Genomic DNA, 14,323 nt, shown 5'->3' with positions numbered 1-14,323 from the left:
GTGGATTTCCTCCGACCACTTTTCTCCCACATTCCAAAAACATGTAGTGTTAATTGGCTTGTCCCAAATTCTCCCAAGGAGTGAAAGGGTGAGTTATCTGTCTCTGTGTGCTCTGCGACTGGCAGGCAACCAGTTCAGGGCGTCCGATGCCCACTGCCCGAAGATAGTTCGGATGGGCTCCAGAACCCCCCGCGACCTTACTGAGTATAAATTGTGCAGATAATGGATTGGTGGATGTTTCCATCTAGAGGTCATTGAGTGAAGTACTGAAGCGCTGTCATTTTTTAGAAAAAAATACTTTAAGATGTATTACCTGTAAAATTGCTTTCAATCCATTATGAATCTTGAAAAGTAAAAAAAGAAAAATAAATACAAACAAAATCACGCCTAAAGCCTTTATTGCTAATCTTTGTTGCGAAGACTGCGCAACTGGCACGCAGCATGATTCTCATCAAACACCCGTAGGAATTCTGCGATGCGTTAGCTGTCCTTAGCATTAGCCTGCAAACCTTGCACCCAGTTTCTGCCCGAGTGTCTTATTATGTCGCATTGGCTGCAAAACTTGAGCATTTTAAAAGTTATGAACCTATAATTACGTAAGTAAGCTTGAATGTGATTGTACTTGATGCTGTAGTGTTTGTGGTAGTTTAGGCTAACGTTAGCTAAACACAAACATAGCTCAACAAATAGTTACAGCTGCTTCTAAAAAATTAAAGGTGCTTTTGATCTATGATTGTCTCTTGAGACTTTCAACAGTTGTACGTACGAAAATGTGTTTTTTTCTGGACGAACTATTTTTGCTAAAATGAACTGAGTGACACTAGCTACAAGCATTGCTTCCTACTGTCAGCAGGTGAAGCACCCATTCAAACGTGAAAATCGTCCACATCAAGCACGTTTTGATATACTTTGACCATCAAACTGTCGCCCTTTTGTGCATTTTAGATCAGGCCATCAAAATGGTGATCCTGTCAGGTACAACAACTGTGCTGCAGCAGTTTATCAGTGGGCTCAAAAGTCGAAATGAAGACACCAGAGCCAAATCAGCCAAGGATCTACAGCACTATGTGACAACGGAGTTGAGAGAGGTAGGCTATCAACCTACCTGTCAGTAAAACAATGTATGCACTCAAGGATATTGTGATTGTTATGCAAACACTCGTTTGTGTTGATCGTCCACAGTTAAGTCAAGACGAAGCCACAACATTCTACGATGAGTTAAACCACCACATATTTGAGCTGGTCTCCAGCTCGGATGTAAACGAAAAGAAAGGAGGGATTCTTGCAATAGGTATACTTTGTCCTAGTAATTGTTTTATTATTAGTATTTCCTATCAACAGTGCTTAAGTGATGTGTAATCATGCACAACATTGCGTGTAAGAAGTGGAAGTCCACAGACTCCACAGAGCAGCAACACTAAAGTACACTAGCAACAGTGCACCCGCTACCCGCATTAGTATCAAAGAGAATATGTGTGTGTGTGTGTGTATATATATATATATATAAAATTTAATATCAGTAGATGAGACAAGACAAATTTAATGATTTAATGATTGAAGCTCACATGCAGACATTTTTCAGGGGCATGAAGAGGTGACGTAGTAGCATCTCTTTGTCACTAAATGGGAATTGCAGAACATTTTCCAAGTCATAATAAACATTTTTTCACCACATAAGATTATTACTTCATAATTACTTAATCCTGTCCTGAATTAGAAAACAAGTCGTTGTACATGTTCAGGGTTTCCCTGAGGTCTTTAAAAGTTGAAAATGTCTTCAAATCATAAGTGCAATTCAAGGCCTTGAAAAGGTCTTAAGTTTTGTATACAAGTCTTAAATTTAACACTCAAATGTGTTAATTTTTCCCTGTCTCATCTGAGTGATAGTTATTAAATGTATAACAAGTAAACCGAACAAACCAAACCTCAGCCACTGCTCCTTTGGCGCAGGGAGGGACTAAAAAGTGCCCGCCATCACGCCAGGGTCTGTCACGAACTGGCGCCGGCCTTTCCCTTCTGTATGCTAGGGGCAAAATTGGTCTTAAATTACACTGCACATGGTCTTGAAAATGTCTTAAATTTAAACTGAAAAATTCTGGGGTAACCCTGATGATGTTTGAAACACAATATCTGAATATCTTTTTCACAGTCAGTCTTATAGGAGTTGAGGGAGGCAATGCCACCAGGATCAGCCGTTTTGCCAACTACCTGCGCAACCTGCTACCCTCCAGTGACCCAGTGGTGATGGAAATGGCTTCCAAAGCCATGGGTCACTTGTCTATGGCAGGGGACACTTTTACAGCTGAGTATGTTGAGTTTGAGGTGAAGAGGGCCTTGGAGTGGCTTGGCGCAGACAGGAATGAAGGCAGACGTCATGCTTCAGTAAGTGGCCATACTGGGCACTGTTTTGTTGGTAAAGTACCCATGCATGTTTTAAATTTGTGTTTGTATAGCACACTGAGAATAAATCTGTGATAGGTTAAATAAGGGATGCAACCATCAACTGTAAACAGGGACAGAATGTGCACACAGGTTTGGCCAGAACCAAAACCACTCTTTGGGCTAGGTGGTTGTATTTAATGAAAATAACAATTTCATAGTGTTTTAAATCGGTGTTGTTTTATCAGCACATACAGTACAAACTGCTAAATGCCAATAGTTCCCCTTTTAGTGAAATTAAACTAAATAGAGACCAATTTCATTTTTTGAGAATTAAACAGTACATTGGATAGTTTAATGAGCATAATGCGACAGTGCAATTGAAGTAGCATACTTGAAGACTAACGGAGTAATGCCTATTAATTTACACTGAAAAACAAATTAAAAGTGGTGACAATAGCCTTTTATTTTTCCCCCTCTATATTTCAGGTATTGGTGCTGAGGGAACTGGCTGTGAGTGCACCAACCTTCTTTTTCCAGCAAGTGCAGCCCTTCTTTGACAACATCTTCTACGCCGTTTGGGACCCCAAGCAGGCCATCCGAGAGGGGGCTGTGTCTGCTTTGCGGGCCTGTCTCATCCTAACCACACAAAGGGAGACAAAAGAAATGCAAAAACCACAGTGGTACAAGGTATGGCTTTTTTGTTGCATTCTCTAAAAGCACTTTTAATGGAAATGCTTTAAAGTTATTGGGTTCTTCTCTGTGAAAGCAAACCTTTGACGAGGCAGAAAAGGGATTTGATGAAACGTTGGCAAAGGAGAAAGGCATGAATCGGGACGACAGGATACATGGGGCTCTTCTCATCTTGAATGAGCTGGTTCGCATAAGCAGCATGGAAGGAGAAGTGAGGCCCACTTTATGTTTAATCAGTTTATTGGGTGCATCACAGTAAAACATGAAACCTTTTGTTTTGAGATAGTTTTTTTGATGGGTTTGGCTGAATGTCATATATGTGCTTTACTGTAATTATTCATCAGCGAATGCGTGAGGAAATGGAGGAGATCACACAACAGCAGCTAGTACATGATAAGTACTGCAAGGAGCTTATGGGCTTCGGGACGAAGCCGCGCCACATCACCCCGTTCACCAGCTTCCAGTCGGTGCAACCACAGCAATCCAACGCTCTCCTAGGCCTGCTGGGATACAGCACGCCACAGGGCTTCCTCAGCTTTGGGGCTACTCCAGTGCCTACGAAGAGCTCGCTGGTGGAGAGCAGATACTGCCGTGAGCTCATGGAAGAACGTTTTGATCAGGTCAGTTCTATTGAAAATGTTTCGAGAGTATTTTGCTTTTGCTGCTTTTGCCTATGTTCACAGTCTAGGGAATTTGCCATGAATTATTTGTTTTGTTCAAAACAGTTTTAGTGCCACTGCTTAAAATGATGCAATTTTTCAAATGTGATAACTTTCCAGAACTTAGATCACACTTCAATTCAAGTTATTGTAACTTTAGTTGAACAAAGTTTTTGGTGCATAGTGTAATAACAATATAATAGTTTAAACACTAGACTTAATATATTTACTGAACTTAATCTGTAGAAGTGTGTTATAAGGGTGGGTTTCTTTGCGAACCCGATACGATATGCACCTCGGTACACGAGCCACTGTGGTACAAAGAGCCACTTTATGTATGTGCCTTGATTCAATTCAATACTATTATACAATATACAATACAGTACAAAAATATTCAGTAGGGTTTTTGTGCTCATTATTTTCTGTTTTACACATTCGAGGTACACATACTTAAATCTTAAATTTATGGAAGGAAAAAAGTACGGTAACTCACTGAACACACTATACTTTTATTATTTATACTTTGTACTGAAACTAACTCATAGCACTTTTTATAATTTACAATTTTATAAACATGATCAATTGTTATTTTCATTTTTGTAATCATAACTTACATCAGAGGGTGTTTTAAAAAGCTCAAAAGGGTATAAAAATTCCAGAGTAAATATTTTTATCGGCTGCAGACTACTGAAAATCGTTTTGACACCACAAATCATATTTCAATAGAACAATCAAACTTATCAGGGTTTGTAAAAAGATCTGAGCCAAAATGCCAACATTTCACCTTAAATCCACCATCTCACCTAAAGGCCCGGTCACACAGCCTTTCGCGTCTGTATCGCGGGTAAAATTTTGCGATTTTTTTTTTTTTTTTGCCGGTGGTTGCCCGCGGTGGAAAATGTGCAAAATTGGCCGGCGACTGTTCTGCGTCCTTATCGCGGGTAACCGCGGCTGCATCGCTGTGCCGCCCGCGGTTACCCGTGGTTTAAATTTTTGAGCAGGGCAAAACTTTTTCGCGCAACCAACCGCGTGTGAATTTCTTACCGCGTGTAAAGCACGGCTGTATCGCGTCTGTATCGCGATCTCAAAGCGTCCAACAGCGGGCAGAAATTTCTGGCCGTGATTCAGGCTCGATACGCCCGTGAAAGGCTGTGTGACCGGGCCTTTAAATCCCCCATCTTACCTTAAATCCACCATCTCCGAAAAGGATGATGGTTAATTACAAAGACAAAACCCTGGCTTTTCCTAAAAAAAACAGCTTCAACACAGGCAAGTTAGGTAAATTGTGCTAAAATAAAAATTCAATTGTGCTGAAATTGAACCATTTGACCTCGTAGTTTGCCTAATTATGCTACTTGCTAGCATGGAAGCGGTTAATGGCTCGCGTAGCTCAATCCAATTGCTAACACTGTGGAAACTAATTTTTATCCAATTCTTTTAACTACAATATAGAAACAACAGCATTTTAAGTGATATTGATAAATGTGTATCAATATTTTGAACCCACCCTTGTGTACTACCTTTTGGTTCTGCCTTCTCAATTTTGTTTAAAGTTTGTAGAGTCTCGAATCGGTACTTAGAAAAAGAAGGTTCAGTATTTTGTTTGGAAATCATCAGATTTCAGAGTTCTCTTCTGAAAACGTATTAGTTGTTTACTGATGTCCTCAATACAAGTAGATATACAGGACTGTCTCACAAAATGAGTTTATTTTCTGTAATGCAGTTAAAAAAACAAAAATGTCACCTTTTGGATTCTTTACAAATCAACAGAAATATTGCACAAATTAATTATTTTTACATTTACAATTATGGCTCACAGCCTACTGGTCTACTTTTAACGATATTATAGTATTTTATACGGGACATTTGAGTTTTTTTCCCCATAATCAGTATAATTAAAACAATAATAGAATCACAATATTTTAGAATTCACAAAAAAAAATAACTATCACAATGTTTCAATTTTCTAAAAAGGTCCTGTAATTGAAAATGCAGGATAGTCTTTTTTTTTTCCTGTAAATAAATATTTTTGAGTCACTAATGAACTGGTCTTTCCGTTTTATCGAGGATAAATTCTTCATAAAAACTGTTCGTATTATTAATATAATTTGCTTTATGTGTTTTCCCACAGGTTTGTCGATGGGTACTCAAGTACAGGACCAGTAAGAATCCTCTCATCCAGATGACCATTCTAAATCTTCTGCCCCGGCTTGGTGCCTTTCAGCCGCATAATTTTACTGGTAAGTCAAGATCACATTGAAATTAAACATTTGAAGCAATAAATATAACAAAACATTTGTATTGACCATTTTGGTGTCGAGTTCTTTTAGCCAGAGCTTGAAAAAGTCCACTTTTATCTATCTGACATTAATTGCCTAAAGTGGATATGGCCAAAATACTAATATAATTTATATGTGCATTACAGACCATTACCTGTCGGACACAATGGGATACCTACTGGGTTGTCTCAAGAAAGAAAAGGAGCGGACAGCAGCTTTCCAGGCTCTCGGCTTACTAGTTGTGGCAGTCAGAGCTGAAATACAGCCATATCTTTCCAAGATTCTAGAGATTATCAAAGCTGCTTTGCCACCTAAAGACTTTGCTCACAAGTCAGTAGAAGGACTTCAAGCTAACTTTTTTTCCCCAAAACATTTTGGGTTCATAAACGTTTTGCAATGAAATGTGTTTTTGCCTCAGTGTTAAACTGGTTATTTGTCACAATTAATCACATTTCCATGTTTTTGTGCAGGCGGCAGAAGTCCATACAGGTAGATGCTACTGTATTCACTTGTATCAGCATGCTTTCCAGAGCTATGGGCCCCAGCATCCAACCAGACATCAAGGAGTTGCTGGAACCTATGCTAGCTGTGGGTCTCAGGTATAAATGCTGCAATAAATAAATTAGTTATAGTTGTATTTTCTAGTTGGTCTAGTTGGTTTAGATTATTTATTTATTTTCATTTGTGGCAAAATGCTAATTCATATGATATATTTGACTGAAATTGCTGATCTTAAAACCAATGATTTATAAAAGAAATACATCTTAAAAATGATCAGGGTTGCTTAGACCTTTTAATTAAAATGTATTTAGTTCAAAACTTTAATGTCTCCTTTTAATTTTCCAGCCCCGCGCTGACTGCAGTGCTGTACGACCTGAGCCGTCAGATCCCCCAGCTCAAAAAGGACATACAAGATGGGCTTCTGAAAATGCTTTCTCTGGTATTGATGCACAAGCCATTACGTCATCCTGGGATGCCTAAAGGTTTGGCTCATCAGCTTGCTTCACCAAGTCTTACCAACATCCCAGAGGCCAGTGATGTTGGCAGCATAACACTGGCGTTGCGTACTCTTGGAAGCTTTGAATTTGAAGGTAAGCCTTGACAGGGTCATCAGCAGAAGCGTGTGACATGGTTTTGACAAAGAACTTTACATAGCATTGATAAATGGCATTAATGAGGGATGCCGCGTAAAAAGTCAATGAACATGAGTATTACCATTTGGTACATATATTTTTCTATTCACAAAAATCTGATGCCATTAATAAAAAAAAATGGGGGAGTTTTTAGAGATGTAATTCATCTTTAAAATTTTGTAATATATTGGCGTCAAAATCACTGATTTGCTTTGAATTTTTCTTTCCAAGCAAAAAGCGCATTGCCTTCATTATAGGATAAATGATCAAATTGTCAATTTTTTAATTATTATTTTGTTTATACAGCAGAACAATAAAGCTTACACTGTGATCTTTCATCAGGACACTCCCTCACTCAGTTTGTGCGACATTGTGCCGACCACTTCCTAAACAGTGAGCACAAAGAGATCCGAATGGAGGCCGCACGCACATGCTCGCGCCTACTTACCCCTTCCATACATCCGATTAGTGGCCATGTTGTCAGCCAGACGGCAGTTCAGGTTGTTGCAGATGTGCTGAGTAAACTTCTGGTGGTTGGCATCACAGACCCAGGTAATCTCTCAGTATGACCATGATCGTAAAATTTGCTCTAACAGTTGTCCTCTTATATTTTCAGATCCAGACATTCGATATTGTGTGCTGGCATCATTGGACGAGCGCTTTGATGCCCACCTTGCTCAAGCGGAAAACCTGCAGGCACTTTTTGTGGCCTTGAACGATGAGGTCTTTGAGATACGTGAACTGGCTATCTGCACAATCGGACGTCTCAGCAGCATGAACCCCGCTTTTGTCATGCCCTTTTTACGCAAGATGCTCATTCAGGTGCTAAACCTCTAGAGAAGTGTGTGAATTATGTAATTGGCACGAAAAATACTTTTTCTATTATTTTTTTCTATATAATATACTCTAATTCTGAAATTTTGAGCATCACTTAATACTAGAGGTAAGATCGAGCCTTAAAAAAATCAAGCCTGACGCGACCCAGCACGTGCTTATTAAAGCCCGACCTAGCCAGAGCCCGACAAATTAACTTGATTTGAGGGATCTACCACAAAAACAAACCTGAATTTTTATATTTATATTTATTATTATATTTATTTGTGAGGACTCTGAAGGAGGAGGAAGAATCGGGGGTTTCGGCCGACTCCGGACCCAGATTTTGTGTTCAGCGCGGCTGCGCCAATATCCGTGCATGCTGTGGTGGCCAAATCCTCCACAAAGAAAATGAAACAGAACAAATGCAAGTGGATAATTTAAAAGAAAAAAAGGTAGCAAGAGAGAAGCTCAGGCCAAACCCAAACTTATGATTGACATTTTAGGCCCCATCAGAATTTAGGGTTGGGTTCGTTCCGGGTTCGGGCCTTGGTGAACCTCTACCTCATTCTGTTTAGGATCAGCTTTTGTGTTGTGCTTACTCAGCATTGTTAGAGGGCAGGTAACATATAACTACTGCAAAGAGGAAGTTTGGCTACAGGATCTTAGAGAGAACGTTTCAACCCAGAGCTCAAGAGTACAAGGATATTGTTATTGGGGGAAAATAAATATGTAGACATAAAACAAAAAACTAATCGTGTCCCAAATCTGCATACACTGTACCCAGCTAAAGCATACAAGCCTGGTATAGAACTAGAAGAACTGAAGTAGTAAAAGCTTCTCGCTAAGGTCTTGTACTATAAACTTTAAAGTACAAAACCTTGATAACACAATTACCAAAATATTACTAAAGTCAGGATTACTTTGCACTGATACATCAGTTAATAATACCCCCAAAATTATTTTGTTGATGATTTTGTCTTGCAGATCCTAACAGAGCTTGAGCATAGCGGTGTTGGTAGGAACAAAGAACAGAGTGCTCGCATGCTCGGTCATCTGGTGTCTAACGCGCCCCGCCTCATACGGCCCTACATGGAACCTATCCTGAAGGTAAAGCTGACCTACCATTAATTCCAGACTATAGAGCGCACCTGATTAAAAGCCGCACCCAGTACATTTTCAAAGGAAAAAACATGTTGTACATACATAAGTCACACCTAACAATAAGCGCCATGTGCCCACATTGAAACATGAGATATCAACAAATAAAGATGGTACACAGAACGATTAATTATATCCGGTACCTTAACTGGCCGCTGGACTGTTGATTAACAAATACGTGCCTGTACAATGTCACCAGTCACTGAAAATGTCATGCATATCATTGGAAAGCTTAAACTCTTGGGGTTTAAGATATAACGAGCATTTCAAAATATACTCATTAGAAAAACATCACGATCAGTCTGAAACAAGATACCCAAAAACTATAAAGCTGGTGTAACTCACAATTGAGTCTCTTGCCGTCATCAATTTTTTTTTCTATGTCTGAAAAAATGGCTTTGTTACATCAAGGACAATCCATAGAAACCAACCGTGTAAAACATTTCTGCCAAAACACACAATAATGATGACAGATAAATAGAAATTCCCTAAAACATTTCTGCTTCGTTTGGCGTTGCTTCTTGTAATCCGTTCGTTTTTCCACGTTATTATAGATTACAAATAAACAGAATCGCAAAATAATTCTTAACATGGTAGTTAGCGCTTTCCTTTTGATTGATACCTTTTCCATGATGAGTGCCTGATCCCGCCAGTTTGATTCATGCACAAACCACGAAGTTACATTACACTTGCGTCTTCCTCGACACATATATACCACCTGTCTTACTCCTTACTTACATCTTTACTGCTCGGGCACCCCTGGCGGCCACTAGAAAAAAAAGCATAAATTAGCCGCATCGTTGCATAAATCACAGGGTTAAAAGCTTGTGACAAAAGTTGCGTCTTATAGTCCAGAATTTACGGGAATTTTGTACGATGAGGTGCATACTGCTATGAATTTAAGAATATATTTTAAAGCAAGATGATTCATATATACTTAATAACTATAATTAACGTCTTTTCAGGCTCTCATCCTTAAATTGAAGGACCCAGACCCTAATCCTGGAGTTGTTATTAGTGTCTTAGCCACTATTGGCGAGTTGGCTCAGGTATGGGTTGCTTACTCTACAAATCTTGAACCAAATTTGGGGTTAAAAAACATGACTATAAAATGTGTTTTCGCCATGTAGGTGAGCGGTCTGGAAATGAGGAAGTGGATGGATGAACTTTTTCCAATTATCATGGACATGCTGCAAGATTCTTCGTCATTGGCCAAGCGACAGGTATTTCAAAGCTATTGCCATTCATTTCTATTTGTTTTTTAACAAATATCTAACTGTACAGAATATTAATTAGAAATGAACATGTACTTGAGCTAAAATTCAACTCATATTGACAGAATTAAAAACAAAACAAATGCATGTTAGTGTGGCAGACTTTTACTTGTTTTTTAAATTTTATTAATGATTTCCTTTCAGTAAATGTACCATAGAAAGTTACATCTTTGCATATTCCGTTGTATTTGACTCAAAAGAAACAAACCAGCGAATCAGTGGAAACTTGTTACTAATGTCTTTTTCCTTGTGCTAAACCCTTTCACTGTTTCTGTATCTCCACTAGGTGGCGTTGTGGACCCTGGGCCAACAGGTTGCCAGCACTGGCTATGTGGTGGAACCCTATCGTAAATACCCTTCCCTTCTCGAGGTGCTGCTCAACTTTCTGAAGACAGAGCAGAATCAGGGCATCAGGAGAGAGGTATTCACCTGGGTTGCCTCTTGTGTTTCTCTTGCTTTCCTTTGCAGCCTTATAAGCGTATTTTAGGACTTGAATGACTTGTAATGAATCCTGACTGTTCACATATGCTAAACTAATTAAAACTTGTTGGTTTTATTTCAACCACAGAAGGGAGTTTGGAACATATCAGGGGTTTTTGTGCAATGTGAACAGAATATCTGCATTTTTTTCTCATATGGGTGTAAACCAGCTCTCCTGGTGTGCAATGTGAACACCCTCAATACACATCTGACCTACAAAGAATCGACTTCAAAACGTCAAATTGGTGTTTCTTTGCACTTTGTTTTAAACCTTATCCAACTTAAAACAAATAATAATAAAGGACACCTTGATAGTCTTAGTTAATTCATGCATATGTTTTATTGTATTTGGCAATCTAAGGACTTGACGTGTCTGAACTGCCGTTTTCATCGTTAACCTTGCGTGGGCTCTGGTCTCTGTGTATATTATTGCATGACTTGTTGTTTTCTTTTGTTTGTTTTTTTTGCAATATATATCTTTATGAAAAATTGCAGATTTGAACTATTTAGAAAATGCCCCATAGTCATTCTATGTTGTCCCCATAGGCTATTCGTGTTCTAGGACTGCTTGGAGCCCTGGACCCCTACAAGCACAAGGTTAACATCGGCATGATTGACCAGTCTCGAGACGCCTCAGCAGTCAGCCTCTCTGAGTCCAAGTCCAGTCAGGATTCAGGTAAACTAATCTCCACGTAGGTAGCACTTTTATTGTGCTCGTTATTGATTAGTTTCACATTTGTTGCTCGTAATTTTTTTTTATATCAAACTCTCAGCAGCTGCAAAGTTAGTTCTGTGCATCCACATCTAGGTTTTTTCTTAAATGTTTTTCTATTAGTTTACTCGAGGGGAAAGTCCGTCATCCTAATGTGTGCATACTGTCTAAATGAATTGGAATAAATGCTGCTTTACATTCTCTGATGGGAATAAATCATTTCTGCCAGGTCATAACACAGAGGCAGACAAGTAGATAACAGTATCCATATCAGATTATGATTTGACATACATTTGAAAAAGAAAATATATATAAGGCACAGTGGTTTCAAAGCATTTGAAATCTATAATCCTGTTGTGCACGGTGAAATGCTTCAGGTACACTTCTTAATTGCAACAAAAAGGGGAGAGCATCTAATCTTTTTTAGCTTTCTGCTTTCAAAATAGTTTTTATAGTATTGACTGAATGCTGGAACAGCTGAAAGTTATGTTTGTTGTTCACGTGATGTGTCTTTACTCAACTGTACGCTTATCCAGGTGTATATAGAAGTGAACATAGAAAAGCTACTTACTTTTCTTTAATTTGGTAATTTATGATCTTTGTTTCAATGCATTTGTTAAATTTAAATATTAGTGGATTCAGAGAAAAGGTGCAATCTCTAAAAAGAGCCTACATTTCAAAATGTTAAAGCACACGGTCTGTTATCGACATTTCGTTCTGTGTACAATGTTACAAAGAATGACAATACAAAGGAAATTATTATTATTATTATTATTAAAGATCACCTATGGTTCACGAGCCATATATTGATTGCTCTTTTCATGAGTATATATGGCTCTGAGATAAAATATAATTCGTTCAATTATTTATTGTATTTCTTTTTACATGCGGAGCCAATTGTCACACATGCAAAGACGAGACAATACTGACTACTCTAAGGGTTCGTTCCAGTATATACATATATATATATATATATATATATATATATATATATATATATATATATATATATATATAAAAACATAATTTTAACTACAGTTTACAGTCAAGATGTCACACCAAAAGAACCTGTTTTGGCTGTAAATCGCTAAATAATTCTATATAGGGATGCTAATTAAACAATCTATGTTCATTGTTGAGACACATTATGATGAAAAGCCACAGAACAAACTTTAAACACCTAAAAGCTCTAGTAAAGCATTTAGAGCAATTTGATTAGATGAGCGTTAGGAAAGGGCGGAGCTTCTCATCCAGTGCTCTCTGCACTAAAGGTAAATATGTTGGTATGCTCGCTTGCAGTATTTTGTAACATTTTTTACAAATAACTGTTTTCACTTTGCTTCGAAATTATTATTTAGGACAAAAATGACTTTTAGAGGTCAATATCAGCCTCAACACATTTTATGTGGTATATTTATATTGATACGTGACACTGGCTCTGGCATTATCATCCAATCATTAAACATCTTACAGTGAAATAGAATTTGCTTAAGAATTAGCTTTTGTCTGGAGAGCGGGTTTGGCTGTTTAGTTGAATTTTGTCTTAAAATATAGCGTGGCCGTCTATAAGACAAAAAAATCCAAATATTTTTTCTTTTATGTCTCTTTGGGTCAAAAGGGTTCCCAACCCCTGGACGCCAGGCTCACTAATAAGATGTGACCTGGCCTGCTCTTGTGTACCCTGTCGTAAAAGGCTTAAAAGCTTTACTGTAGTCTAATCGTGCCAATTATTCTCATATAAATTTGCATATATTTGATTTATTAGCTGATATATTAAAAAAATATTTCATAATTGCAAAAATGATTTAATAAGGGATAGATTTGGACCCCCATGTAACCACACACACCTTATAGGCATTTTCTGCCTCCTCCTCATATTGTATCTTGATTTAACAGTATATTATGGTTGTTATCTTACCTGATTGATGTTCAAGTGAATCGAGTCCAGCCAGACTTGAAGTATCGGGTTGTATGTGTTGGCAGATTTATTGGGTCATTTTGTGGGTTGCAGGTTTACAGGGATTACGAAGTTATTTCGCTTGATACATTCTTCATTGCTTCTTCCCATCTTTTTTGCTATTGCTCTGGCTTAAACTTATTTTTTATGTTAATTCTGTGTTTTCATTCACACCATGATAAAAAACGAATTTTAGACTCCATAATCAGACCTTTATCTTCTATGAACAAATTGTTGGTTTGAGTAAAGCTTCTGTCCTTAGTCTTTAGGCCGAGTTGACAGTCTGTTTTGTCTACAACCTTAAGGCTTCAGGGAAACGAGCTGTCTGGCAGAAAGAAGCTCTCTGAGACCCTGAATAGCAGACGTTTGTCTAGTATAAGATGTCTGTCTACTTCTCCACATGTAATGGACATACTAACACTCCAGTGGAACAATACACACAAAACCTCCAAAGACACAGGGTTGAATAGTCATATGACAGCTGTGCTTTAAACAATAAAATTACAGCAGGTCAAGGGAAAGACTTATTAGAATGGTTACAATTGCTGTAAAATATTGAATTATAAGCACAATAATTTTTGCACACATTTTTGAAGGGTCAAAAATTCACGATTGACAATTAATTTCCCAGATGCATTTTGTTCTCAATAGTAATGGCCTCTCAATTCAGTATTTATTCATTTATATTTTTAAAGATCCTAAATAGTCGTATTTTTCTCTGCAATTAATGTTCATTGTATATGAAAACAGCATTTCAGAAGTTAATACAGACTGTCTTTTGTG

At 38.0% G+C, this 14,323-nt stretch overlaps 1 protein-coding gene across 1 annotated transcript in view; it reads left to right on the top strand.

The window, feature by feature from the left end:
- The first annotated feature begins 433 nt into the window (after positions 1–433).
- Positions 434–14,323, top strand: part of mtor (mechanistic target of rapamycin kinase) — a 104,375-nt gene continuing 90,485 nt past the window's right edge. The window contains exons 1-18 of the mRNA XM_088331541.1: positions 434–596; positions 946–1,088; positions 1,183–1,291; positions 2,150–2,382; positions 2,869–3,069; positions 3,149–3,283; positions 3,417–3,692; positions 5,863–5,971; positions 6,157–6,340; positions 6,481–6,609; positions 6,857–7,101; positions 7,486–7,695; positions 7,760–7,965; positions 8,944–9,066; positions 10,083–10,166; positions 10,248–10,340; positions 10,678–10,812; positions 11,418–11,547. Coding sequence (XP_088187667.1) covers positions 960–1,088; positions 1,183–1,291; positions 2,150–2,382; positions 2,869–3,069; positions 3,149–3,283; positions 3,417–3,692; positions 5,863–5,971; positions 6,157–6,340; positions 6,481–6,609; positions 6,857–7,101; positions 7,486–7,695; positions 7,760–7,965; positions 8,944–9,066; positions 10,083–10,166; positions 10,248–10,340; positions 10,678–10,812; positions 11,418–11,547 — 2,731 coding nt within the window. The 5' untranslated portion in view covers positions 434–596; positions 946–959. The remainder of the gene's footprint in view (positions 597–945; positions 1,089–1,182; positions 1,292–2,149; positions 2,383–2,868; positions 3,070–3,148; positions 3,284–3,416; positions 3,693–5,862; positions 5,972–6,156; positions 6,341–6,480; positions 6,610–6,856; positions 7,102–7,485; positions 7,696–7,759; positions 7,966–8,943; positions 9,067–10,082; positions 10,167–10,247; positions 10,341–10,677; positions 10,813–11,417; positions 11,548–14,323) is intronic.

Source organism: Urocampus carinirostris, chromosome 3 (genome assembly GCF_059441175.1).
Source record: "Urocampus carinirostris isolate Australia breed hairy pipefish chromosome 3, RoL_Ucar_1.0, whole genome shotgun sequence".
In the NCBI taxonomy this organism is placed as follows: domain Eukaryota; kingdom Metazoa; phylum Chordata; class Actinopteri; order Syngnathiformes; family Syngnathidae; genus Urocampus; species Urocampus carinirostris.
Note: the sequence above shows the minus strand (reverse complement) of the source record. Positions and strands in the feature narration are given on the sequence as shown.